Source organism: Penicillium chrysogenum, assembly GCF_028827035.1.
Source record: "Penicillium chrysogenum strain IBT 35668 chromosome Unknown utg000004l_segment0_segment0, whole genome shotgun sequence".
Classification (NCBI taxonomy): domain Eukaryota; kingdom Fungi; phylum Ascomycota; class Eurotiomycetes; order Eurotiales; family Aspergillaceae; genus Penicillium; species Penicillium chrysogenum.
Window position 1 is genome coordinate 805,672 of NW_026622752.1, and position 20,093 is coordinate 825,764.

General features: G+C 49.0%; 10 protein-coding genes across 10 annotated transcripts; 6 read left to right on the plus strand and 4 right to left on the minus strand.

Moving 5' to 3' along the window:
• Positions 1-268: 268 nt before the first annotated feature.
• On the minus strand, positions 269-1,115 carry N7489_006227 (uncharacterized protein; the record flags this gene model as incomplete). The annotated part of the gene is made up of 5 exons (XM_056711977.1): positions 269-431; positions 494-650; positions 723-852; positions 979-991; positions 1,099-1,115. 5 exons carry the CDS (start codon positions 1,113-1,115, stop codon positions 269-271), a joined length of 480 nt encoding a protein of 159 aa, XP_056565692.1.
• A 910-nt stretch (positions 1,116-2,025) lies between these two features.
• On the plus strand, positions 2,026-3,929 carry N7489_006228 (MFS transporter; the record flags this gene model as incomplete). The annotated part of the gene is made up of 2 exons (XM_056711978.1): positions 2,026-2,653; positions 2,707-3,929. The coding sequence occupies 2 exons, from the start codon at positions 2,026-2,028 to the stop codon at positions 3,927-3,929; spliced, it is 1,851 nt and encodes a 616-aa protein (XP_056565693.1).
• Positions 3,930-5,720: 1,791 nt separating this feature from the next.
• On the plus strand, positions 5,721-6,848 carry N7489_006229 (uncharacterized protein; the record flags this gene model as incomplete). The annotated part of the gene is made up of 2 exons (XM_056711979.1): positions 5,721-5,821; positions 5,900-6,848. 2 exons carry the CDS (start codon positions 5,721-5,723, stop codon positions 6,846-6,848), a joined length of 1,050 nt encoding a protein of 349 aa, XP_056565694.1.
• Positions 6,849-7,601: 753 nt separating this feature from the next.
• Positions 7,602-8,946, minus strand: N7489_006230 (putative translation factor pelota; the record flags this gene model as incomplete). The annotated part of the gene is made up of 3 exons (XM_056711980.1): positions 7,602-8,246; positions 8,314-8,802; positions 8,869-8,946. The coding sequence occupies 3 exons, from the start codon at positions 8,944-8,946 to the stop codon at positions 7,602-7,604; spliced, it is 1,212 nt and encodes a 403-aa protein (XP_056565695.1).
• An 836-nt stretch (positions 8,947-9,782) lies between these two features.
• N7489_006231 (aldo/keto reductase family protein) lies at positions 9,783-10,868 on the plus strand (the record flags this gene model as incomplete). Its single annotated transcript, XM_056711981.1, has 5 exons — positions 9,783-9,854; positions 9,915-9,925; positions 9,985-10,042; positions 10,101-10,282; positions 10,343-10,868. 5 exons carry the CDS (start codon positions 9,783-9,785, stop codon positions 10,866-10,868), a joined length of 849 nt encoding a protein of 282 aa, XP_056565696.1.
• Positions 10,869-11,160: 292 nt separating this feature from the next.
• On the plus strand, positions 11,161-12,138 carry N7489_006232 (uncharacterized protein; the record flags this gene model as incomplete). Its single annotated transcript, XM_056711982.1, has 1 exon — positions 11,161-12,138. One exon carries the CDS (start codon positions 11,161-11,163, stop codon positions 12,136-12,138), a length of 978 nt encoding a protein of 325 aa, XP_056565697.1.
• A 427-nt stretch (positions 12,139-12,565) lies between these two features.
• N7489_006233 (alpha/beta fold hydrolase) lies at positions 12,566-13,471 on the plus strand (the record flags this gene model as incomplete). The annotated part of the gene is made up of 2 exons (XM_056711983.1): positions 12,566-13,001; positions 13,095-13,471. 2 exons carry the CDS (start codon positions 12,566-12,568, stop codon positions 13,469-13,471), a joined length of 813 nt encoding a protein of 270 aa, XP_056565698.1.
• A 140-nt stretch (positions 13,472-13,611) lies between these two features.
• N7489_006234 (intradiol ring-cleavage dioxygenase) lies at positions 13,612-14,613 on the minus strand (the record flags this gene model as incomplete). Its single annotated transcript, XM_056711984.1, has 3 exons — positions 13,612-13,812; positions 13,867-14,299; positions 14,366-14,613. The coding sequence occupies 3 exons, from the start codon at positions 14,611-14,613 to the stop codon at positions 13,612-13,614; spliced, it is 882 nt and encodes a 293-aa protein (XP_056565699.1).
• A 683-nt stretch (positions 14,614-15,296) lies between these two features.
• Positions 15,297-16,381, minus strand: N7489_006235 (tRNA 2'-phosphotransferase; the record flags this gene model as incomplete). The annotated part of the gene is made up of 2 exons (XM_056711985.1): positions 15,297-16,166; positions 16,223-16,381. The coding sequence occupies 2 exons, from the start codon at positions 16,379-16,381 to the stop codon at positions 15,297-15,299; spliced, it is 1,029 nt and encodes a 342-aa protein (XP_056565700.1).
• A 1,861-nt stretch (positions 16,382-18,242) lies between these two features.
• On the plus strand, positions 18,243-19,979 carry N7489_006236 (uncharacterized protein; the record flags this gene model as incomplete). Its single annotated transcript, XM_056711986.1, has 1 exon — positions 18,243-19,979. The coding sequence occupies one exon, from the start codon at positions 18,243-18,245 to the stop codon at positions 19,977-19,979; it is 1,737 nt and encodes a 578-aa protein (XP_056565701.1).
• Between the last annotated feature and the right edge of the window lie 114 nt (positions 19,980-20,093).

Below are 20,093 nucleotides of genomic sequence, written 5' to 3' on the forward strand. Positions count from 1 at the left end.
TATCTATGAATATAGCGCTGGAGCTCTGGAGAACCTTCTGTTACGACAGGCTTCACATGTTTGCTAGCTAGCATATTAGCTAGTCTCACACAGATAGAGAATTCAACCTTGTTCTCTCTCTCCCTCTCCCCCTGGCCCTTGCCGCCAGATAACATTCCAAGTCCGCTATTTCAGATGTCATGTCCCTAGCAAGGAACCCTCATATGCACTCCTTGGCATCTTTCGCGCGCGAGTTCATGAGAAGGGCGACGATTAGACCATACAGGCCTTATGCACGTATTAGCTTCTCATTCTGCGTAAGTCCAGCAGTTATGATCTCATTCTTACCAAGAACTTCAGCGAAGATGAGTATCAGAATCATGCCGACATACAGTCTTGGCTGCTGAGCTGTTCCACGAACTCCGGCATCACCAACAACGCCAATAGCGAAACTAAAATCATGATAAAAGGATCATGTCAGCTGGGTCTCGGGGATATCTGTTACGCAACTTACCCAGATGCCAAGCCGGCAAGGCCGACAGAGAGGCCCGTACAAAGCTGGACCAAGCCTGTGTATAAGGGGATATTCTGCTTCAGGTCGTTTGCGACAAGAACGGAAACGACTAGGCCATAGATCCCGATAATGCCAGCCATCACAACCGGGACTATGTCTATTGAACCACGTTTGGATTAGCGTCGTATTCTCACTCTACAAGCTCTTCAGACTTTCAGACGTGACATACTCTTTACAACGAGGTCGGGTCGCAAGACAGCCGTCGAGCAAACGCCAACGCCGGCCTTAGCAGTTCCGTAGGCAGCACCGAAACAAGTGAAGACAATTGCGCAGACGCAACCCATCGAGCCAATAAACGGCTGGGGGTCCCAAAGTTAGCTACTTGAATTGGGGTAGCGAGTTTAGACACGGTGAGGGGAGGACATGAGCGTTGTCTGATGTCTGGTCGTCACATTCGAAACAGCCACGGGGGTGGGCGAACTCACGGCATAGACAGGACTAAGAGAAGATTTAGCATGGATCAGGTACAAGAAGAAGTGTAGAGAAACGGATTTTGCACTAGAAAGAGACCAGATGAGATTCCCGGGTCCGCCAGCTTTGCTTACCACAGTTCTGAAACCATTTTGCTCATTGATTTGGCTACTTGAGCGCTCTGGGAGGACAGCTTAGGAGGAATGCTTGAAGACAAGAATACGATCTTAAGAGACGGATGTTATCGATGTTGCCGTAGAGAGAAGGAGTTTAGGTGGTAGGATCGAACTGAGACATTTCCCAGGCCATGTCTGCCTGGCATTACGCTTCCAGAAGACAGGCCGTAAGTGGCCAACAGGAGCGCTAGTGCGATTACTCGTTATCTGCTAGTATTTCTTACACTAACCCTTAAGAAGAAAAAGATATAGTTAAAATAAAGTATTAGCTTTCGTACCGTATTACTATCTACATGTAACCATGGAATGGATACTAGTCGAACGTACCCAATAATAAGATTATTCTATAAAAACCTTCTAAGCCTCTGAGCTTGGAAACACGAATATATGTTTTATTTAATTTTCTAAAAAAAAAAACAACCCTCATTCAGCCATTCCCTGGATCTCTATTCCTCCAGTAATGCGCAGATATAAATAGCTTGATGACGATAAGCGTCGGTCTTTCTGACATCATGGTAAACAACTGCCCATCTGGGCATCTGCACAACTGACATATGTACTTCTGGCGGTGCAATGTTACATTATGGGAAATCCAAGTAGTTCGTTATTTCGATCAGGATCAAAACCAAAATCAGCAGGCTGCAAGCTCTCCGTCCACTATGTAAACATGTTCGACACGATATGATGGGATTCGCCATTGGCGGGAGAGCTGACCGAGCGACATCCTTATGGCGCTGTACGGAGTTCATATCCTCAAGGGGACCGTCATATGTCATTTTTGCCCCCGAGCAGCATCCGCGGAGATAGAAGCTCCTCAACTGCTCTGGATATCCAATACGACAAGTACGGATTCGATCCCAAACAAATGACCCCGAATCAAGCACAATGCAGTCATTTCTCCAGCACCGCGTCCTCCGCAGAAAGCTCGAGCAACAATTTGTTACAAAGCATGAGAAGCCCGAGAATGTCTGGACCCATGAGGGCCAGTACGGTTACCGTGAAGGAGAGATCTACACGCATCCCCGCGAGCGGAGTGATGACTTGGCTGCCGAACGAAGGAGGGAGCATGGCCATCGTACTTTCATATCTGGACCGTCTCTTCAACCTCGCCATTCCGCTGCATCACATCTGGGGCGGGAAGGAGATATCGAGGGCGCGGAGTATGATCCGGACCTCTCAACCGATCCGCATACCATCAATTCAGCAGAGACACTGGGAAACACGCCTGATGTTATGGTGACTGGCGTTGAAAGGCCCCGGCCCGGGTTTTCGACAGATAGTGAGTCTGACATTGAGTCCGTGAAAAGGAATAAACTCGTTGTCGTCACGTTCGAAGGAGAGGATGACGAAATGGATCCTCACAACTGGACACTAAGACGTCGAATGTTGGTGACTCTTCTCACTGCACTTATGGGGTGTGTGATCTTCTGGTCATCCACAATTGATACAACTGCTCTCCCAAAAACCAGAAAAGTGTATCATACCAGCTTTGAAGTCCAGACTTTACCAACTGGTACGTGGTTAACACTTTGAATCACTTCAACCAGACTAACCAAGGTTATCCAGCCATGTTCCTAATTGGTTGTGGAGTAGGCGCGTTGATAACAGCGCCTATATCAGAAGTCATCGGACGCAACCCTGTGTACATCCCCACCATGATCGGATTCATGTTGTTCAACACGGGGGCAGGGCTTGCCCAGACAATAGTACAGCGAGTTGTGTGCCGCGGTCTAGCTGGATTCTTCGGGTCTGCCCCGGCAGTTCTATCGGCAGCAACCCTGGTGGACGTCTGGTCGCGCATTGAACGAGTCTACGCCTTTCCGATATATTCTATAATCATCTTCATAGGTCCAATAGTGGGACCAACACCGGGATCGTTCGCCGTCGATGCTGAATCGGTAAGCTGGCGTTGGGTGGACTGGATGACCATAATCTTCGCAGGACTCGTCCTGATCCCGGTTGTGCTCTTTCTGCCCGAGTCATACAGTCCGATCCTACTGTACTGGAAAGCACAAGAACTCCGCCGCCTAACAGGCGACGACCGGTACCGGTCTCCGTTAGAGTTCAGAAAAGCCACCTTCGCCCACCGGCTGCGTGCCTCACTATATCGACCACTTCTGCTTTTTGCAACGGAGCCAATCATCTTGATCCATTCGGTCTACCTCACAGTCCTGTTCATGATCCTGTACACCTTCCTCGCGGGCTACGTCTCCATCTATCATATGGCAAGCCACTTCAGTCCGACCTCCACTGCCCTCGCATTCCTAGGCATTTTGGTCGGAGTCCTGCTTTCTCTACTGATACTCCCGATTTCAATGTGGCTCCTCCGTAGAGAGATCTACCGCAGCCGCAGGAGGGGCGAACACCGCCCGGACCCGGAGATCAGTCTGTACATGGCTATGTTCGGTGCACCTGCTGTCCCCATCTCGCTGTTCTGGATGGGCTGGACGGCCAAACTTGAAATCTCCTACTGGAGCCCGCTCGTCGCTTCGGTATTTTATGGCTTTGGGACCGTGTGTATCTTCGTCTCGGGGTACCAGTACGTCTCTGATGCGTTCGAGTCACATGCTACAAGCGCGCTTTCTTCTCTTCAGATGACGCGGCTTGTTGGTGCCGGCGCTATGGTTATTGTCGCGGAAATTATGTATACTAATCTTGGCGTTGGATGGACATTGACTCTTTGGGGTTGCCTTTCGGCGTTGTTTACGCCTGTGCCTTATTTGCTCTATTGGAGGGGATATAACCTCCGCCAGCGGAGTTGGTACGCACGCAGGCATGAACACGACTGAGGTATGTGTACATTGTATATGAAAGATGGTCCAGAATTGAAGCATGGTGGTTAACGCCGTTTTCGTATCTAGTGCCTGTCTGTCAATCTTAGTACATTCTCATGAGATTCAACTCTGAACGCCAAGTTATGAAAAATCTCAGGCGAACGATCTCACCCAACGTCGCTTCGGTCCTTCAGGTAGAGATCCTCCATAATGTAGACCCAAAACAACTTGCTAGATAATGAATCCTCGTAACGAGCCTTGACCTCGATGTTGTCCGCTAGATCGTAGAATTCATCTCCCCATCTTCATGAATACAGATGAACAGAAATAGGCCTAGGAATTAGTTATATTATATGAATGGATAGATGAAAGAGAAATGCAAAGCAAGCTAACCCTACACGGGTGCGAAATAGGCAAATGTAAGGGAGATAACATCTCAATAATGTGTTAATAACATGCCATGGACGTATTAATATATGTATATGTATTTCCCTACTTGTAGCATAGAACGAGCTTTGAATGCTCAAAACGATCGAAAGGAACTTTAATTTAAGGTGAACGGGAGATCGTTGAATCGATTAACCAATTGACCAATCAATCCACTTTCCCGCCTTGCTTCTGGAGCCTCACCTTATCCAATCTATACATTGTATACAACATACCCGGTACTCTTCAGGCATCTGGATCGATCTTGGGATTGATATCACGATCGCTATTGACGGAGATTGCGACGGGAATTGGGTCCCGACCGGCATTGCGATTGGTGACCCAGGGGGAGGTTGAGGACGGAGCTGGATCAGGGACCGAAGCAAAAAGAGCATTGTACCATGCTAAACATTTTGTCAATTAGGTGTATGTTTGCAAAGCCAAGCTATCCAGCTTACCTCAGACTTTCCCCTGTTCAATGTAACTGATCCGATCCAAGACACCCTCAGCAACTTGCAGGTCTTCACTGTGACGGCCAACATGCTTCTGCAAATTACCAGTCAGATAAGGATGCTAATAACAGTAAGCCAATCTCTTATAGATCTATAACAGATCGGTGTGCATAAGCAAGGCGCTTAGGGTCAGGTCACCTCACATTGCTGGCAGTTTACAATGGAAAACGACAATATTGCTTGCCAACCTGGATATTCACATGGTTGTTCTCATCCCATATTGTATATGTCATTGGTCAGCTATATATATACTTCTTCTATGTGAATCCACCTATCAAGGAAGCTTGGCTGTAGCCATATACCCTTTCGTATTTCGGCATCACAAGTTGCCCACAAGCAACTTCACCAACGTAACGGAGTTAAGCATGGTGCTTAGCTAGAAAGGTAGGAGCAGCCACGATCAGAATGAAATAGAGCCAGGATAGGGAGCCGAAAAATCCAATGCAATTTCTTTGAATGATGTGAGAATTCGATGCGGGTAAACCAAGATCCCGCTGGCCTAAAAACCTCTGGATCTACAATGGTCTGTATAAGACAGGGAAGGGTCACGTGCATATATCGGACAAGTCAGTCGCGCTTCAACTCCAAACACGCGTTCAACCTCAAAATTTGATGTCTGATTTTGAGAAGACACCGCCGTACCTATAACTTGATCTATGGGCATTACTAGAAGAAATACCGCAGTTTCTCATTGAATCTGTGCTCGTTCTGGCCTTGATTCTGTTCTGTGATGTCCATCATCCTTGAAGACAACCAGCCCCCAGGGTTCTTACGCCTCGGTCCAACATGGTATCATGAGATCCCTTTTTTACCTCATGGATGGGAGACAACCAATGATAGAGGATCTGGATCACTCAAGCATGCAGCAATGAAAGCAATGCTGCGGGACCAGTCGGCACTCAAGCCTGAGTTATTCGAATACGTCCACTGGTATATGGCAGAATATCTTTGGGATGCCCTGAAAAGATGGTAAGTATTATCGGGAGATTCTTAAACTCTCTAAGCAGATTACTGAGTCTTTCCGTTCAAATCTGACCATCTAAACAGCAACAAGCAGACAATGCATATGTGGAAGATAATGGCCAGCGTTTATCCCGTACAATTCTACAAGGTTAGCCCTTACTACTGCCTCAGTGCTGGCTGTCCCAAAAAGCCACTGAGAGACTACATGGGTATTCTCAATAGCGAAGATTTTCGCTGGCGCGCAATCTTGACGATTGCAACCACATACTGCACTGCCACAGACCTGACCACTATACCAAACATCAAGAATCTGGTTGCCCTAGACGTTCACAACGAGCCATACACGTCGAATAACGCCCCGCTGCACCCCGTGGGCGTTAACAACGACGGTCTCCTATTGCAAGATGGATTTGTGCGTGGTTGGATTGAATCCAAAGCACTACGGCACCTCCGCATTCTCAGATTCTACCACCAGCACGAAATGACCGTTGCATCACTGGCAGCTCTGCGTGAACTACCCGAGCTTCAGCTTGTCGTTGCATACGAGTGTAAGAAGATCACAGAGACGATTCAGAAATATGATAAGCCCGCGAATGGCGTCATTCCCGTAAAAGGATGGTCTGCCTGCAGGCTCGATTGGTTCTGGGAAAACCACGGAACATCAAAAACAATTGATGATAATCTTTTGGCTTTGCATCATGTGTATCAGTCTAGTCTCCAGACACCCGGAGAAGATTCCAGAAGACCATCATCCCTACCAACAAATCTCCCGATTTTGGAGTTCAAATTACCAACCGTCGACCACAGTAAAAGAGACAGGGTCGTTGTTCGCTCCCGCTACAATGCAAAATCAATTGTATTGTTTACTCGAGATCCCGTGAAGCAAAAGCTTGATATCAAGAAGCAGCAACGTGCAAGGGAGAAGAAGAAGAGAACCGAGCCACCTGAAAAGGGGGACCATCCTGCCAAAAGAGCAGTCATGAAAGAGAGGGGACCAATGGACATCTCGGAGACTTTGAATCAGTTTTTTTGATGGATTGTATATATAGGCTGGTTGGTGGAATGGGATAGCACTTCCGCGCCACCTTTTAGGTGGTACTCCAGCATTACTGTGAATCCCTTGTCATTCGGTTAGCAGGCATAAAGTCCGCTATGATGACCACGGAAATGATCAGGTCACCGGGGTCCATCTACAGATTTTCACATCTCGCCGCATTGGCAACCCCATTTCGGATCGAGAGCATCATCGAGGAAGTATGAGCCGAGATTCCGACCTGCATCCCATGACGATCCGTTCCAGTTCCAAAGTTTCGAGGCCTGTGGTTACTTCGAACAAGGTTGTTCTAGCTATTTCGCTGCCGCTTCCGAAATCACAGGAACTGGGCTTATGATTAAAGTCGCACGCATACTTCTTCCCATCTTTTTTTCTGCCTATCGGCTAATGAAAGGGTTACATCCGTGGACAGAACGGAAGGTCTTGGTCACCCTGACGAAGTAAAGGTCTCAAGCCGAACAAGGTCTTGATACAATTCTTGCTGCTTGTGACAAGAGCTGGGCGAAAGCTGCCACGGAGGCAAGAACGCAATGGAGGCAGGAGCAGCCCTGGAGGTTTCAACCGGACCTGCGCATCTACGTCTGACAAATTTTGACCTGGCTTTCTTAACAAGCCCTTGAGCCTCAATATAGCCAATGGCCCTGGCATGTTGTTCATATGATTCGCATGCGTTTATTACGCCATACGTTGTAATAGATACTTGTATTCTTTGATGGCCCGTTAATTGTTGGTCTATTCTGCATCAGAGTCAAGGTCCGGCTCAATAACAGGGAATGTCAAAAGCGCAGCGATGCCGCCCAGTCCCTCGAGACGCTTTCCACTTTCATGATCCGAGCTGAGAATCCGCACGTCACCACCCTCAACATCGCGGACGCGATCCACAAGCGCCACCCAGCGTTTACGCTCGGCGACATCCTGTGATCGAAACAAGCGATTCGAGACAATGAGCACGCCGCCTCCTCGGCCGACAGCACCTTGTTCAACCGCGTCCTCAACCTCGCGAGGACCATAGGTTGCCTTGTTGGTCTCCTTGCGTAGTTGTTCTAGGAAGTCGTCCATCAATTTGGTTTCCCGGGCATACTTGGTATCAGCCAGGAGCCTCTTAACTGCGGGTGACTGCAGAACCTCTGATAGGGAATTCGTGTACCCCGATGCGGAGTGTACAACCACAAGACTAGGTAAAAGTCGCTTGAGTCCAGGAGTCGTTGTTGACGCCTCAGACTGTATGTATTTTTGGAAGCCGGAGGCGACAAACCCGGGCGAGGCGAGAAGCACGGGCCGTACGGCCTCATTGTTGGCGCCTGAAGTAAGGCTGGTGTTGAACTCCATTTGCCGAATGAGGGTTTCGAGTGTGACTTTGAAAAACTTGTTCATTCCCTGGCATTATGCCGCATAAGTTCCGAACCCCGTCAATAGAAACAATAACATAATAGTAGAAACTCACTTTATCATGATCCCCTCCTCCCTGCCGTTTCCGTGGTACTGACATCTCGATCTTTTGCTTCAATATTGTCTGGAATTGGCCGATAAAGCAGATGTGAGCCAACCCTTCCTGCATCACTACTGCCACAGCCTCTGCACGGCGCTTTCCGCCCTCATCCACAGCGTCCTTGAGTGACTCAATTGCAATACTGTCCCACCCAACACCTTCTCCACCTGCCCCAATCTCTTTCTCTAACGTGAAATTGCGATTCAACTCTAGGTCGAGAGTATGGAACTGTCCAATCTTTGTGTGCGGGGTTTCATTGATGATTTGTCCTGATACATGAAGCTGAGAGCTCTGCGGGTCAAAGTCGAGATTCTTCACGCGAATTACGAGGTTCAGGTGAACGCGTGCCGAGCTCGTGGACCCGGTATCTTGAACTGTGGTAACTCGACGAATTGCGCTAGCTCGAAGGATATCATCTGGTCGGATCAGGTTGTATGCGTGCCACTAGATTTCGAATTGTGTATTAGATGACTGCGGGGTGCTGAGACGATAAAATGAAGGCTTCAATACCATGTCTTCTGGCTCTTCTGGGCACAATGTCACCGCCCCGGAGCCATTGTGCTCAATTTTATTCTTGATACAGCGCATTCTTGCGGTGATATCACGGTTAGAGGTCAAGGGCTTGTGAAGGTAAAATGCGACGAAGGCAGGTCGGATGTTATTGCGATGTCGTCATATGTTGACCAAAAAATGCGCAAATTGGAAGAACGATAGGTTGCATGCAAGCAGATCGAAGCTTCGCAATCTTTGGAATGCTCCTGTAAAAAGAGATAGTCGAGCAAATCAGCCTAAGGAAAGACCGTCGACGATGTTAAACTTGCCAAACACAACCCCACTATAGGATACTGCCGGTAATTCCCGCCCAACAGGCCTGGGAGAACATCACCTACTCTGCTGATGCGCTTATTACGGGAGGTTAATCTTGGTCTCGAATGGATTGTCGGGGAATAGAAAGTTATCGAATATTCCAAATCTCCAAAATGCATAGAATGCAGTATGAGCATCACCCTGCGCCGCCATACTCAGAAGCATGCCTTTTCGATAACCCCAAACCCTAATCAGATCAGATTAGGGCACAATTGGCGTCAAAGCTTGGAGGTCTGATGGTTTTATTATGGCAAGTTCACTGCGATCTGGATTGGCCTGGAAGGGCATTACTCGTAGAATATTTATCTCCTGGGTTCTAAGTCCCTTATGTCCGTCAAGTTACTCATACGAGCCCCACGTTGCATTGATCAGCCATTGATATAGCCGCATCTAGTCCCCTAAAGCGCATATCCCCACTTAGATGGCGTCAAGCTCCAAGAAATGGGCGGAAATTACTGGACTGGACCGAGGTGGTCCGTGGATGTCGAAACCTTTATCTATCAAGGTAACCCCCTCATTTACCTTCTACCTTTCAACCATCAAACCATTCGTACATCATGGCCCCCATTTCGCTGCAGTCTACCTATAAGCTGGTCTCGGGATACGAGATCCCCGTTGTTGGGTTCGGAGTGAGTATCTTGGCCCTCGGAGTTCTGACATGTATGACTGACACTTATCTTGGGAATTAGGTTTACCAAACGTATGACTATCACTGTATAAAACCCCCGCAACAGATTACGTTGGCTAATTCTTGACCAGTCCCTCGGATGTCACTGAGAAAGTGACCCGCAAGGCCATTGAGCTCGGATACCGCCATGTAAGCAGCCACAGTGCCTATGGAGCAAGTGTTCCCAGATCTGACCATCCTATTATAGGTCGACAGCGCCAAAGTCTATGGAAATGAAAAGGAAAGTGCCGCCGCCATCCGCGGGTCTGGACTTGACCGTTCCAAGATCTTCTATACTAGCAAGGTGCCCTCGAAGTGCATGGGATACGAGAAGGCAAAGAAGGCCATTGAGGAAAGCATCGCTGCGGCAAACCTTGGCTACATTGACCTGTATGGACCTTGTTCTCCGGAAAACAAAGCTGGTTAGCAAACTAACACATTGGTTGTCAGTATGTTGATCCACGCACCCTACGGCGGTAAGGAGGCCCGCCTCGGTACATGGCGCGCACTCGTGGAGGCCCAAAAGGCAGGTCACGTCCGCTCGTTGGGTGTCTCCAACTTTGCTATCCAGCACCTCGAGGAATTGGAAGAATACATCAAGAGCGGAGCGGGTGGACAAATCACTGTCGGTCAGTACGAGATCCACCCGTGGTGCCCGCGCGAGGATATTGCGGAGTGGCTTCGGAAGCGCGAAATCATTGTCGAAGCATATTCTCCCCTCGTGCAAGCGACTCGCATGAAGGAGCCTGTTCTGCAGAACCTGGCTAAGAAGCACGGTAAGACCGAGGCTCAGATTTTGGTCCGCTGGAGCTTGCAGAAGGGATATGTGCCCCTGCCTAAGTCAGTGACCGAGTCTCGCATTCTTGAGAACTCGCAGGTCTTCGACTTCACACTGTCAGATGAGGACATGGCCAGCCTGAAGCTCAACACGTACGAGCCCGTGTGCTGGGATCCCGTCCGTGACTGCAAGATCTAAATGACGTCACCAAAATTAGTAAAGCCTAGCGTATGACCTCAATTGAATTAAGGAATGAAATTCGAAAAAACCACACTGAATACCTAGGTATAGATCAACAGTAGGCGTTCCAAGGTTGGAAAGAGCGCTGCCCAATTTGGTAATTTGTTGACTTCCGCGGTCGGCACAACGTATCACCGCCAACCAGAAAAAAGCATCAGCACCTCCAACCCTTTCTGGTACAACTCACCACGGCTCTCCATCCCCATGACCGTACAAGCAGCAGGCAGTCGCTGCCACGGTTGCCCCCACTATGCCGGATGAGCCGCGTCGCATCATCTTGGAGAAATCCAAGACCGTTAAACGCCGGTACCAGCGCAGCAACCAACGATTCCAGTTCACCGCATCCCAGATCGCACGACTAGATCGCGAGGAGGAGCGAGAAAAGAAAGCGAAGAAGCTACGCGAGAAGGAAAAGAAACGCATCGCCAACAAGAAACGGAAAGCCGAGCAGGAGGCGCAGGCGCGTGAGGAGCGGAAGCGTCGCGGCATTCCGGATCCCAATGCAGCCCGCGTCCCGTCGAGTCAGCCGCTGCTGTCAATGTTCCTAGGGGCTGGAAAGCGACAGTCACCTGCTGCACCGGAGCCTGCGCCTACAGTTACGGAGCTCGAATCACATGAAAACAATTTGGAAAGCGCGAGTGGAGATACGGAAGCCGAATCGGATGCCTTTGACGATTTGGATGAGGTATTGGAAAAAGACCTATCTGAGCTTCAAGATTCAGGTGTCCGGAAAGAGCTTCAAGGCCAGGAGATCGGCACGGCAGCCCGGGCTCCATGCAAGGATGACGATGAGTTCTCGGACTGTTCGGCGTTCGACGACGAAGAGATTATGAAAAAGGCTGAGACGGCTGCTACCACGCGAACGACTGACGAAGAAACGAAGAAATCCTCTATACCCAGGGAATCATCCTTCCTACAATCTCCCCCAGCTGTGCTCGCGCTAGAATCATCGTTCGGCGGATCTTTCCAGTACGACCCCGCCGATTTCCTTGAAGCCGAAGCAGCTATTATCACACAAATGAGTCCTCCTGGAACGAAAGACCGTTCTCCACCCAAGGACAGCTCCCTTTTACAACCTCCTTTGTCTGATCGACCGTACAGCAGACCCACATTGGCGTCTTCTTTTGGAGATTCCTTTCGAGATGAAACTGCAGATTGGATTGAAGAAACATTTGCCCACGGAAATGGCGACCCCTTTGACGAACTTCATAAAACTCTCTCTCAATGATCTCGTTCGAACTTGGTCGCTTCGGCAGCATTTTGTCGCAGGTCAGTTCCTTGGAGTACTCCGTACCTCTGTACATTGTCCTGGAAGTCTTGGCATTATGGAGATCGGATCTGGTCCGACAGTCGGGTGATATCCGCGCGCTTCGGATACAACGAGTCTTTCGGTTCGGGAGACGCAAATATTCTGGAGTAGAATCTGAGGGCTGAATTGTTTCCGACGGAGTGACCAGAAACGGTCTGCAGAATTCAAAACACTGTATAAATTTGTATTATTATTGTAGCCAGAATCTTATCGGAAATGACGTTACCCTTACCATTTGTATAGATCTCCAGAGCTGCCCGCTTCTCTATTCCTCCATTACTCCATTCCCTTATACTTTGTCGCCTTGAATTAATCCCATCCCACTAAACTCGCTATTCCATCCGCAATGCCATTCGTCCAAGCAAACAGCCACCGTCTCAACTATGCCGACTCCCACCCCGACGGGCCTCCAACCCCAAACAGCCTGACCTTCTTCTTCATCCACGGCCTGGGCTCTTCACAAAACTATTACTACCCAGTAATCCCGCACCTTACCAAACTCCACCGCTGTATCACACTTGACACATACGGCTCCGCCCGCTCCCCGTACACCGACGAGACAGTCACGCTACCGGGCATCGCCGAGGATGTCATTGGCGTGATGGACACGCTGCACATCCAAAATGCCGTCGTAGTCGGTCATTCAATGGGCGGGATTGTAGTGACAGAGCTAGGCGCGCGGTGTCCGGAGCGCATACAGGGCGTTGTAGCCATTGGGCCGACGCATCCGTCGGATACCTTGGTGACGGTCATGAATAAGAGATCGGAGACTGTTCTTGAGTGTAAGTTTTCTTTATTCTACTCTATCTAATTGTGTAGTTCTATGTTATAGTGTGCTTTCAAATTTCTATACCAGTGTGCTAAATTGTCTGCAGCTGGAATCGAACCTATGGCAAATACCATCCCCTTTGGAGCTGTCGGTTCGCGCAGCACCCCGCTTCAAAAGGCTTTCATCCGGGAGTTGATCCTGGGACAGGATCCTAAGGGTTATGCCGCGCTGTGTCGCGCTATTGCTACAGCGAAGCCGGCAGACTATGCCGCTGTCAAGGCGCCTTTCCTGCTTATTGCGGGTGATGAGGACAAGTCCGCTTCTATGGAGGGGTGCCAGCATATCTTCCATCATATCTCGAGTAAGCAGAAGTCCCTCGAGGTTTTGAAGGGGGTTGGACATTGGCATTGTATTGAGGCTGCTGATGAGGTGGGTGGATTAATTGCCAAGTTTGGGGATGTTCTGAAAGCTGTGAATGCTTGAAAGAGCCTCTATTTAGAACGGAATAAGAATATGCCAGTAGATTTGTTTGGCTACATTGGCTCATCAATATGTGCGATGTCGCTGTCGTAAAATACATCAGGAATAAATCATAGAAATGCTACTTTAGTGCCGCTGCTCGTTCATGCGCCACCGGTACTGGCCTCGAACTTCACTAACTTCACATCGTACTCGAGCTCAATGGCAGCTTTGGGATCGTCCTTGCGCGGCACGAAATCCACGACAAGCGAGTCCTTGACAGCAAACACAGAGTCGTTGTCAAGGTACTTATCCTTGCGGTCGAAGATCTGCGTTGTCAAAGGACGGTAGTTATCATAGGTAGCCTAGACAAGATATTAGCTTCTGTCTCAACAACAGAATACAACTCAAAAACTTACAATAATGTGAATATGAGCAGGACGGAAAGGGTGACGATCCATCAGCTCAAGGAGCTTTCCTCCAGGACCATCGTTAGGAACGGGGTACGGCGTCGGACGCAGACAGTAAAACGAGTATCTGCCATCCTCATCCGTCTTAAACTTGCCGCGCAGGTTAAACTCAACCTGCTCGGGATCCTGCTGCTCATACAAGCCGTTCGTAGAAGCCTGCCACACCTCAACCGTCGCACCGACAAGAGGCTGCTTGGTCTGGAAATCCATGACGCGACCGTGCATGAACGCCATCTCCGCATCAGCAGGTTTAGTCTTGACGATGTCCTCTCCGTTCTCGCGGTACGGCGTATCGGCGCGGAAGAACGGGCCTAGGATGGCCGTGGCTGTGGGTGCATCCTGCGCTTCTCCGGCGAGAGTGAAGGTGATTTCGTCGACGAGGCTGTTGCAAAATGAATATATGTTAGCTGGTGACCTTTTACTTCCCGAGAAACAAAATTCAGCTTACGATTCCAGGCCTAGTACATCGCACACCAGCTGTCCCTCGTTCCGCTTGTCGTCGCTCATCTGTCCCGCCCAATTGAGCATCTGCACGCCGGCCATCCATTCGTCGACGGTGAGTTCCTCCTCGCGCGCATAGTCGTGCATGTGTCTGATTAGACCTGCCATGAGCTTCCGCACGCGCGGGGTGGTCTTGGGACCCATCGCGTTGATGACATTGTCTGTGAAGGTGGGATTGAAGCGGTGCGTCGCCATTGTTGCGCGTAAATCACTATACTGTGATGCGATAGATACGAGCGAGTTGGAAATACAGAAATAAGGAGAGAGGATTTCAACAAGAGGGAATATGCGATTATAAAAACTATTATATACGGCGATCCGACGGGACCCTTTCAGTCTGTGATCCAACCAGATCTGACCATAAGCATGACGCTTATTTGAGGATGACCCCGCAGATTTATGTGCATGGCATGATTGGGTCTGGGGGCGTCGGATGTGCAGAAAGTGCAGTGACAAGTCGGTTGGGATTCGGAAGAGGTTGCGCTTCCGATTTCCCCGCAGTCGGGTAGAGTCCTGGAGAGCTTGGCAGGGAAATTATTTAGGCTGGGGTTTTGATATGAGATGAAATATCTCAAGGGCAGCATTCAATACGACGTATAAGTGACATTCTATATAATTTTGGTCATTGGGATTGGCTATGCAGAATAGTAAGATAGCACCCTGCGCTAGTACGGTAGGACCGTAGCACCGCAGCCCTGTAACTAGTCCTCCAGGGCTGGAGGCTCCGGGGTTACCTATGTCTAAGTCGGAAGTGGGGACAATTTAGCATGGAAGGATTCCATACTGAACGTGTAGATCGTTGGAAGGAGGATCATTTGTATTCCAGTGGTCGTCTATGAGCTGAACAGAAAGGCCGGCTGGATATGGTCATACACCATTCATCGCCGGCCTTTGGGGTTTCCTTTGTTCGTGAGAGTCTCCGGGAGTTCCTGCAGAACCTCCCCATGTTCCCAAATCTTACCCAGTCCAACCTTGCGCTCCACTACCACATCGAAAAAGTCCAACGTGACAAACTTCTGCGCCTCGCCCTTTTCAGCCCCACCCTTCGTGACAGGTATGCCCTCACTAAGAATGACCCCGTTCTCACTGCGCCAGAACGGTACTCCTGCCTTTAGTGCTTTGCGCACATCGATATAAATCAATACCTGCGCATCCCGCCGCATGCCCGAGATGACGCGGGAGTCGTCGGGCTTCGGTTTGCTCCGCGCGGCATCTTCAGCGTTGACAGCAAGCACGGACTCTAATGACGGGCCAGTAGCGAAGTGAACATGATTCCGACCCATGCAGCGTAGTCCGCCGGATTGTAGAATCGCAGGCCAGGTTGCGTGGAACGTGCCGTGGACGACGGTATCGGGCAGTTTCGATTCATCGGACAAAGAAAGCGGCTCGAGGAAAGAGGCCGCATCTACGGTCTTGATGCTGTGGCCTTGGGTCGCACGAATTAAAAAGTTCGACGGGTCGGTATCTTTCACGGATAATGCTTGGTCGGTGGCTGATTGTTGGGCTTCGCTTGTGGTGGGTGCGGATTCCAGGACGGATGTCGCGGGCTGCTCTTCGCCCACGATAGAGCCGGCTTCGTGCTCTGCATTGGGGGACGTCGCTGGTGTTGTTGTTGCTTGGGTTGTGGATTTGGTGGGTTGTGCGGATGGAATGTGGAGGAGGGCGAAGCGCTTTTTATCGGACGAGTCGACGGCGTGTAGGATCTCGGGGAAGGTGACTTTTAGCGATTTGAGTTTCCTCCAATTTAACTGCACATAGGCATAGTCAGTATATGGCATATTGTGAGAACCACAAAGCTGCATACCACGTCCGACACGCTCGCATAACCCTGCGTATTCATCTTCAGCCCTTCCTTCTCAGCGGCATGTCGCAGAAGCAAGCTTAATGCTTTGGAGACTTGAACATCACGATTTTGGCCTTGGCCACGTCCCCGCTTATCTTTGTTGTTTTTCGGGTGATCCATCTGAGAGATTTGGTGCGGGGAGTTGGGAATGATATTTTGGTGGGGCCAAATGTTAAAAGATGCGGCTCTACGAAGAACCTGGAACCTGGGCAGTGAACTCATACCTTACCTACAAAGGTGTGAGTATTAATTGTTACTAATATGTCATACATTGTACCTAGCATATATGTACCTAGATATGCTTTCTATTAATGAAACAAATCAAGTATGACGTAAATAAAAGGTTTCACTTGTAGCCTAGATATGATCTTGGTAAAGTTATGCAATCTAATTACATATATATGTGATATAGTGCTGACTATTTATAGAGAGGATCGCAAAGGTGACCCTCTTCTGGCAGGCCATGGACTATTTTGTAAGATATGGATGATCAAGGACTTGCTGCTATGAGGTTGAAGGTCCTATCCAGCCGCGTTAGTTATGTCGCGTGCTGCAGACGCTCGCCCAAATGCTGATGATTGTTCGAGTGTCTCGGATACCCTTCCACATATTCATGTTCCGTCCAGTATGTATATACATCGTTACTCTACACGATGTTGTTAGCTTACGTCTAATTCATCTTTAGGTCCTAGCTATTTGCTATCTTGGCAAGTGGGCGAGGATCATCCAAGCTTCCTTCGATGGCGAGATACTCACTGTGCAATATTCACGTGCTATGGGCCTTTCAGGATTAAACCACGTGCCAATAGAATCCATTGTTTGTTCGGTATCACCTAAGTCGGCTAGTCGGTCTAGAGAGCTCCGCTCTTCATGCTCGGTAATTCTGCTCTAGTTCATTGTGTTAGGGTCTATACTTTTCGAACTAGTGAGTAACATTTTCCCGACAGACCCCCTGCTTTTTACGCTTGTCGTTTGCTATCTTCTCAATTGAGCGTCGTCCTCGACGCTTTCTGTCTTTGAGGAAACCCGCCACCCTTATGAACTCATAAGTAAGAGAATTGAAGTGGACTACCTAGGGGACATGAACTGGAAGTGTGCGGTCCAAATGGAAAAGCCCAAGAAAGACAAGCCAGAGGAGAAAATACTAAAAGAGCCCAGTCATCTGGCCGGTAGCTCTAGATACATATATGGATAGTTGCTCAATAATGCTATAATGAGTTTATGGAAATCACCCTGGTCTCCTGTGAGCATAGTAGAGGTATAAATCAGATACAACTTATATACATCGCTCATTTCCGCTTCACTAGTTAATTCAAGATCTAATTAACATTTCTTTCTGCAACTCTATCTTTACATATTTATATTGCTAACTATCTGAACTGTTGTTGCGTTGATCTATTTAACATTTACCGCGAATACCAGACCAATACCTTTTACTGATCTGACCTTCCTTACTCCAGTCTTTACCTGCCTTCACAGTTGTACTTCTCTGCACTTCACAGCGTCTCTCTTTGTCCCTATCTTTTCACCATCTTCACCATCTTCACCATCTTCACCCTTTTCATATCCCATTTGACACTGTTCATTACAAGCAAGACATCTCGCTGAATTTTCGCTTTGATACTTTATCCCCATTCTTATGTCTCACACTCAGTTTATTGACTCCTACATCTACAACCGGGACTCCTTCATACTTCGAACTTCTGCAACAACTCGAACTTCTCTTTCACAGTTCTATTGCCGTCTTTTCTCCGAAGTCAAGTCTACGCTTGCCATTATCACCGGTCAGTCAACGCATCTACTCATCTGAGCTTTCATTGATCGATTGGAGAACTTTTAACCGCCTTCTGTCTCAATATATCTCCTATGCATCGATTTCGTTTATATTGCCATGACCGGATGTACATCTAGTCATTTGAAACCTCAATTAACCGAGAGCAGATCCTCCAATCAGGTCCACAATCTCTCAATGCCAAGAAAGATGGCCCCAGCAAAGGAAGCCAGAATGGCTTGCACCGTTTCGGGCGAAACAGCCTTCATTAAGCAGCAGGAAATCCTTCGAGATCGCTGCTCAAAAGCCCTCGCAGACCACCTGAAAGCAAATCCTGATGTTGAATGGACACCCAAAGATGGCCGTGGAGAGCGTCCAAGCTCGTCGGAAGAAGCGGCAAAGCTCAAACTGGTCGTGGATGTCGAATTCGACGAAGAAACCGGCCAGCCAGATTTCCCTCCGGGTAACAACAGACTGTCAGATGAGTTGGTTTATCTGGTGACCAAGTTCATGAACGCCCGCGATCTGGGACGGCGATATCCATATGATTTCGACAAAATGGGAAATATTAACCCTCAACGCGTGCCTTCGGGACCCGCTCCAATTATCTGGGCTCATGGACTACCTTTCTTCCCAGTGTACAAAGGGTATTACATCCTCTGTGGACGTGCACACGCCGGTTGCATTGGCTGGTTGCTCCATGAGAAAACGAGCGAGATTATGCAAGCCAATCCGATCTGGTCTGTTGGGGCGGTCGTCGCACCTGACTCTGCTGTAAAAGCTCCTCGGAATATCACTCGTCAGATGACACAGCACAAGCCTTCTGGCTCCGAAAAAAACCCGGGTTACAGGGGCAAAGCCTGGGCTCGTGATGTTGTGGCTGCTGAGCACCATCTCTGCGCGGTTTTTCCGAACCTGGACAGTGACGAGATAGAGGTATGCCCAATGTGGAACGCTTGGGGCTACAATGTTCGCTGCGGGCCTATGAGGCGTGGCGTGAAACCAACTACGATGCCGAAGGATTTCTTCACCAGACATGGTATTGAGAATATCGACTATGAATCTCTCGCTAGACCATACGGCAACCACCTGATGGACGAGGATAAAGAGCCAGATGATAAAGTCGATCCAGATGGTGACGTTGAGGTTATAGATCGCGCTGGAGAGAGTGTCGAAGATGCTAGCGGTAGCAATCGACCCATCATGACCCAGTCCGCGTCCCAAATGGATGTAGATATGAACCTCGCCAGCTTGATGGAAGTTACAAAGCAGATTCCAGCGCAAAGCCCAGGACAACATCAAGAACAGGTGCCAGCAGAGCAGGATGCAGTGCGAGCTCCAGTGCAGTCTCCAGCGGCGGTGGTGGAAAATATCAAAGAAGGAGTCAAAGAAAACGTCAGAGAAGAGGCCAAAGAAGAGTTCAAAGAAGAGGTCAACGAAGAGGCCATGGAGAAGGCCATAGAAGTCCCTATGAAACAGGTCACCGAAGAGACTGCCAAAGATTCCGAAATCGCCCCCTCGGACCCTGAGGAGAAACAACTTGCTGTTTCCAACAGTACTGTAGACACTGAGCTTGCTATGACGACGGATATCGGGAATTCGATTGAACAATTCAATGAGAAACCTGCCCCCGAGCAAACCAGCGCAGCTCCTGTCCTTCTAGCGGAGACTTCGACACTAGCCACTGCAATTGTTCAACCTATCGAGGTGCAACCAAAGATCAAGCAGCCTGAAATCGAACACGCCGTGACTGATACACCTGATGACAACACTCATACTATTGAGCCGCTCAAGGTGGAGCAAATCGCACCCGACCAGCCCGGTACTGAGCAGCTGGATCAAACAGCAGCTTCTGTCTTGCCTGAGGATTTAAAAGTTGCAGAAGTTCCTGCGTCTAACGAGTCTGACGCCGGCAGGAGCCAAGAACCAGCAGAGGTTCCTATGTAGGATGGGGTGCCGGCAAAATTGAAAAGCCAAAAAAAAGGGAAAATGGGGTCAGAAACGAAACCATATGATATGTCTCAAGGGTCGCTTTTTACTTATGGAAGCTCAAGGTTTCTG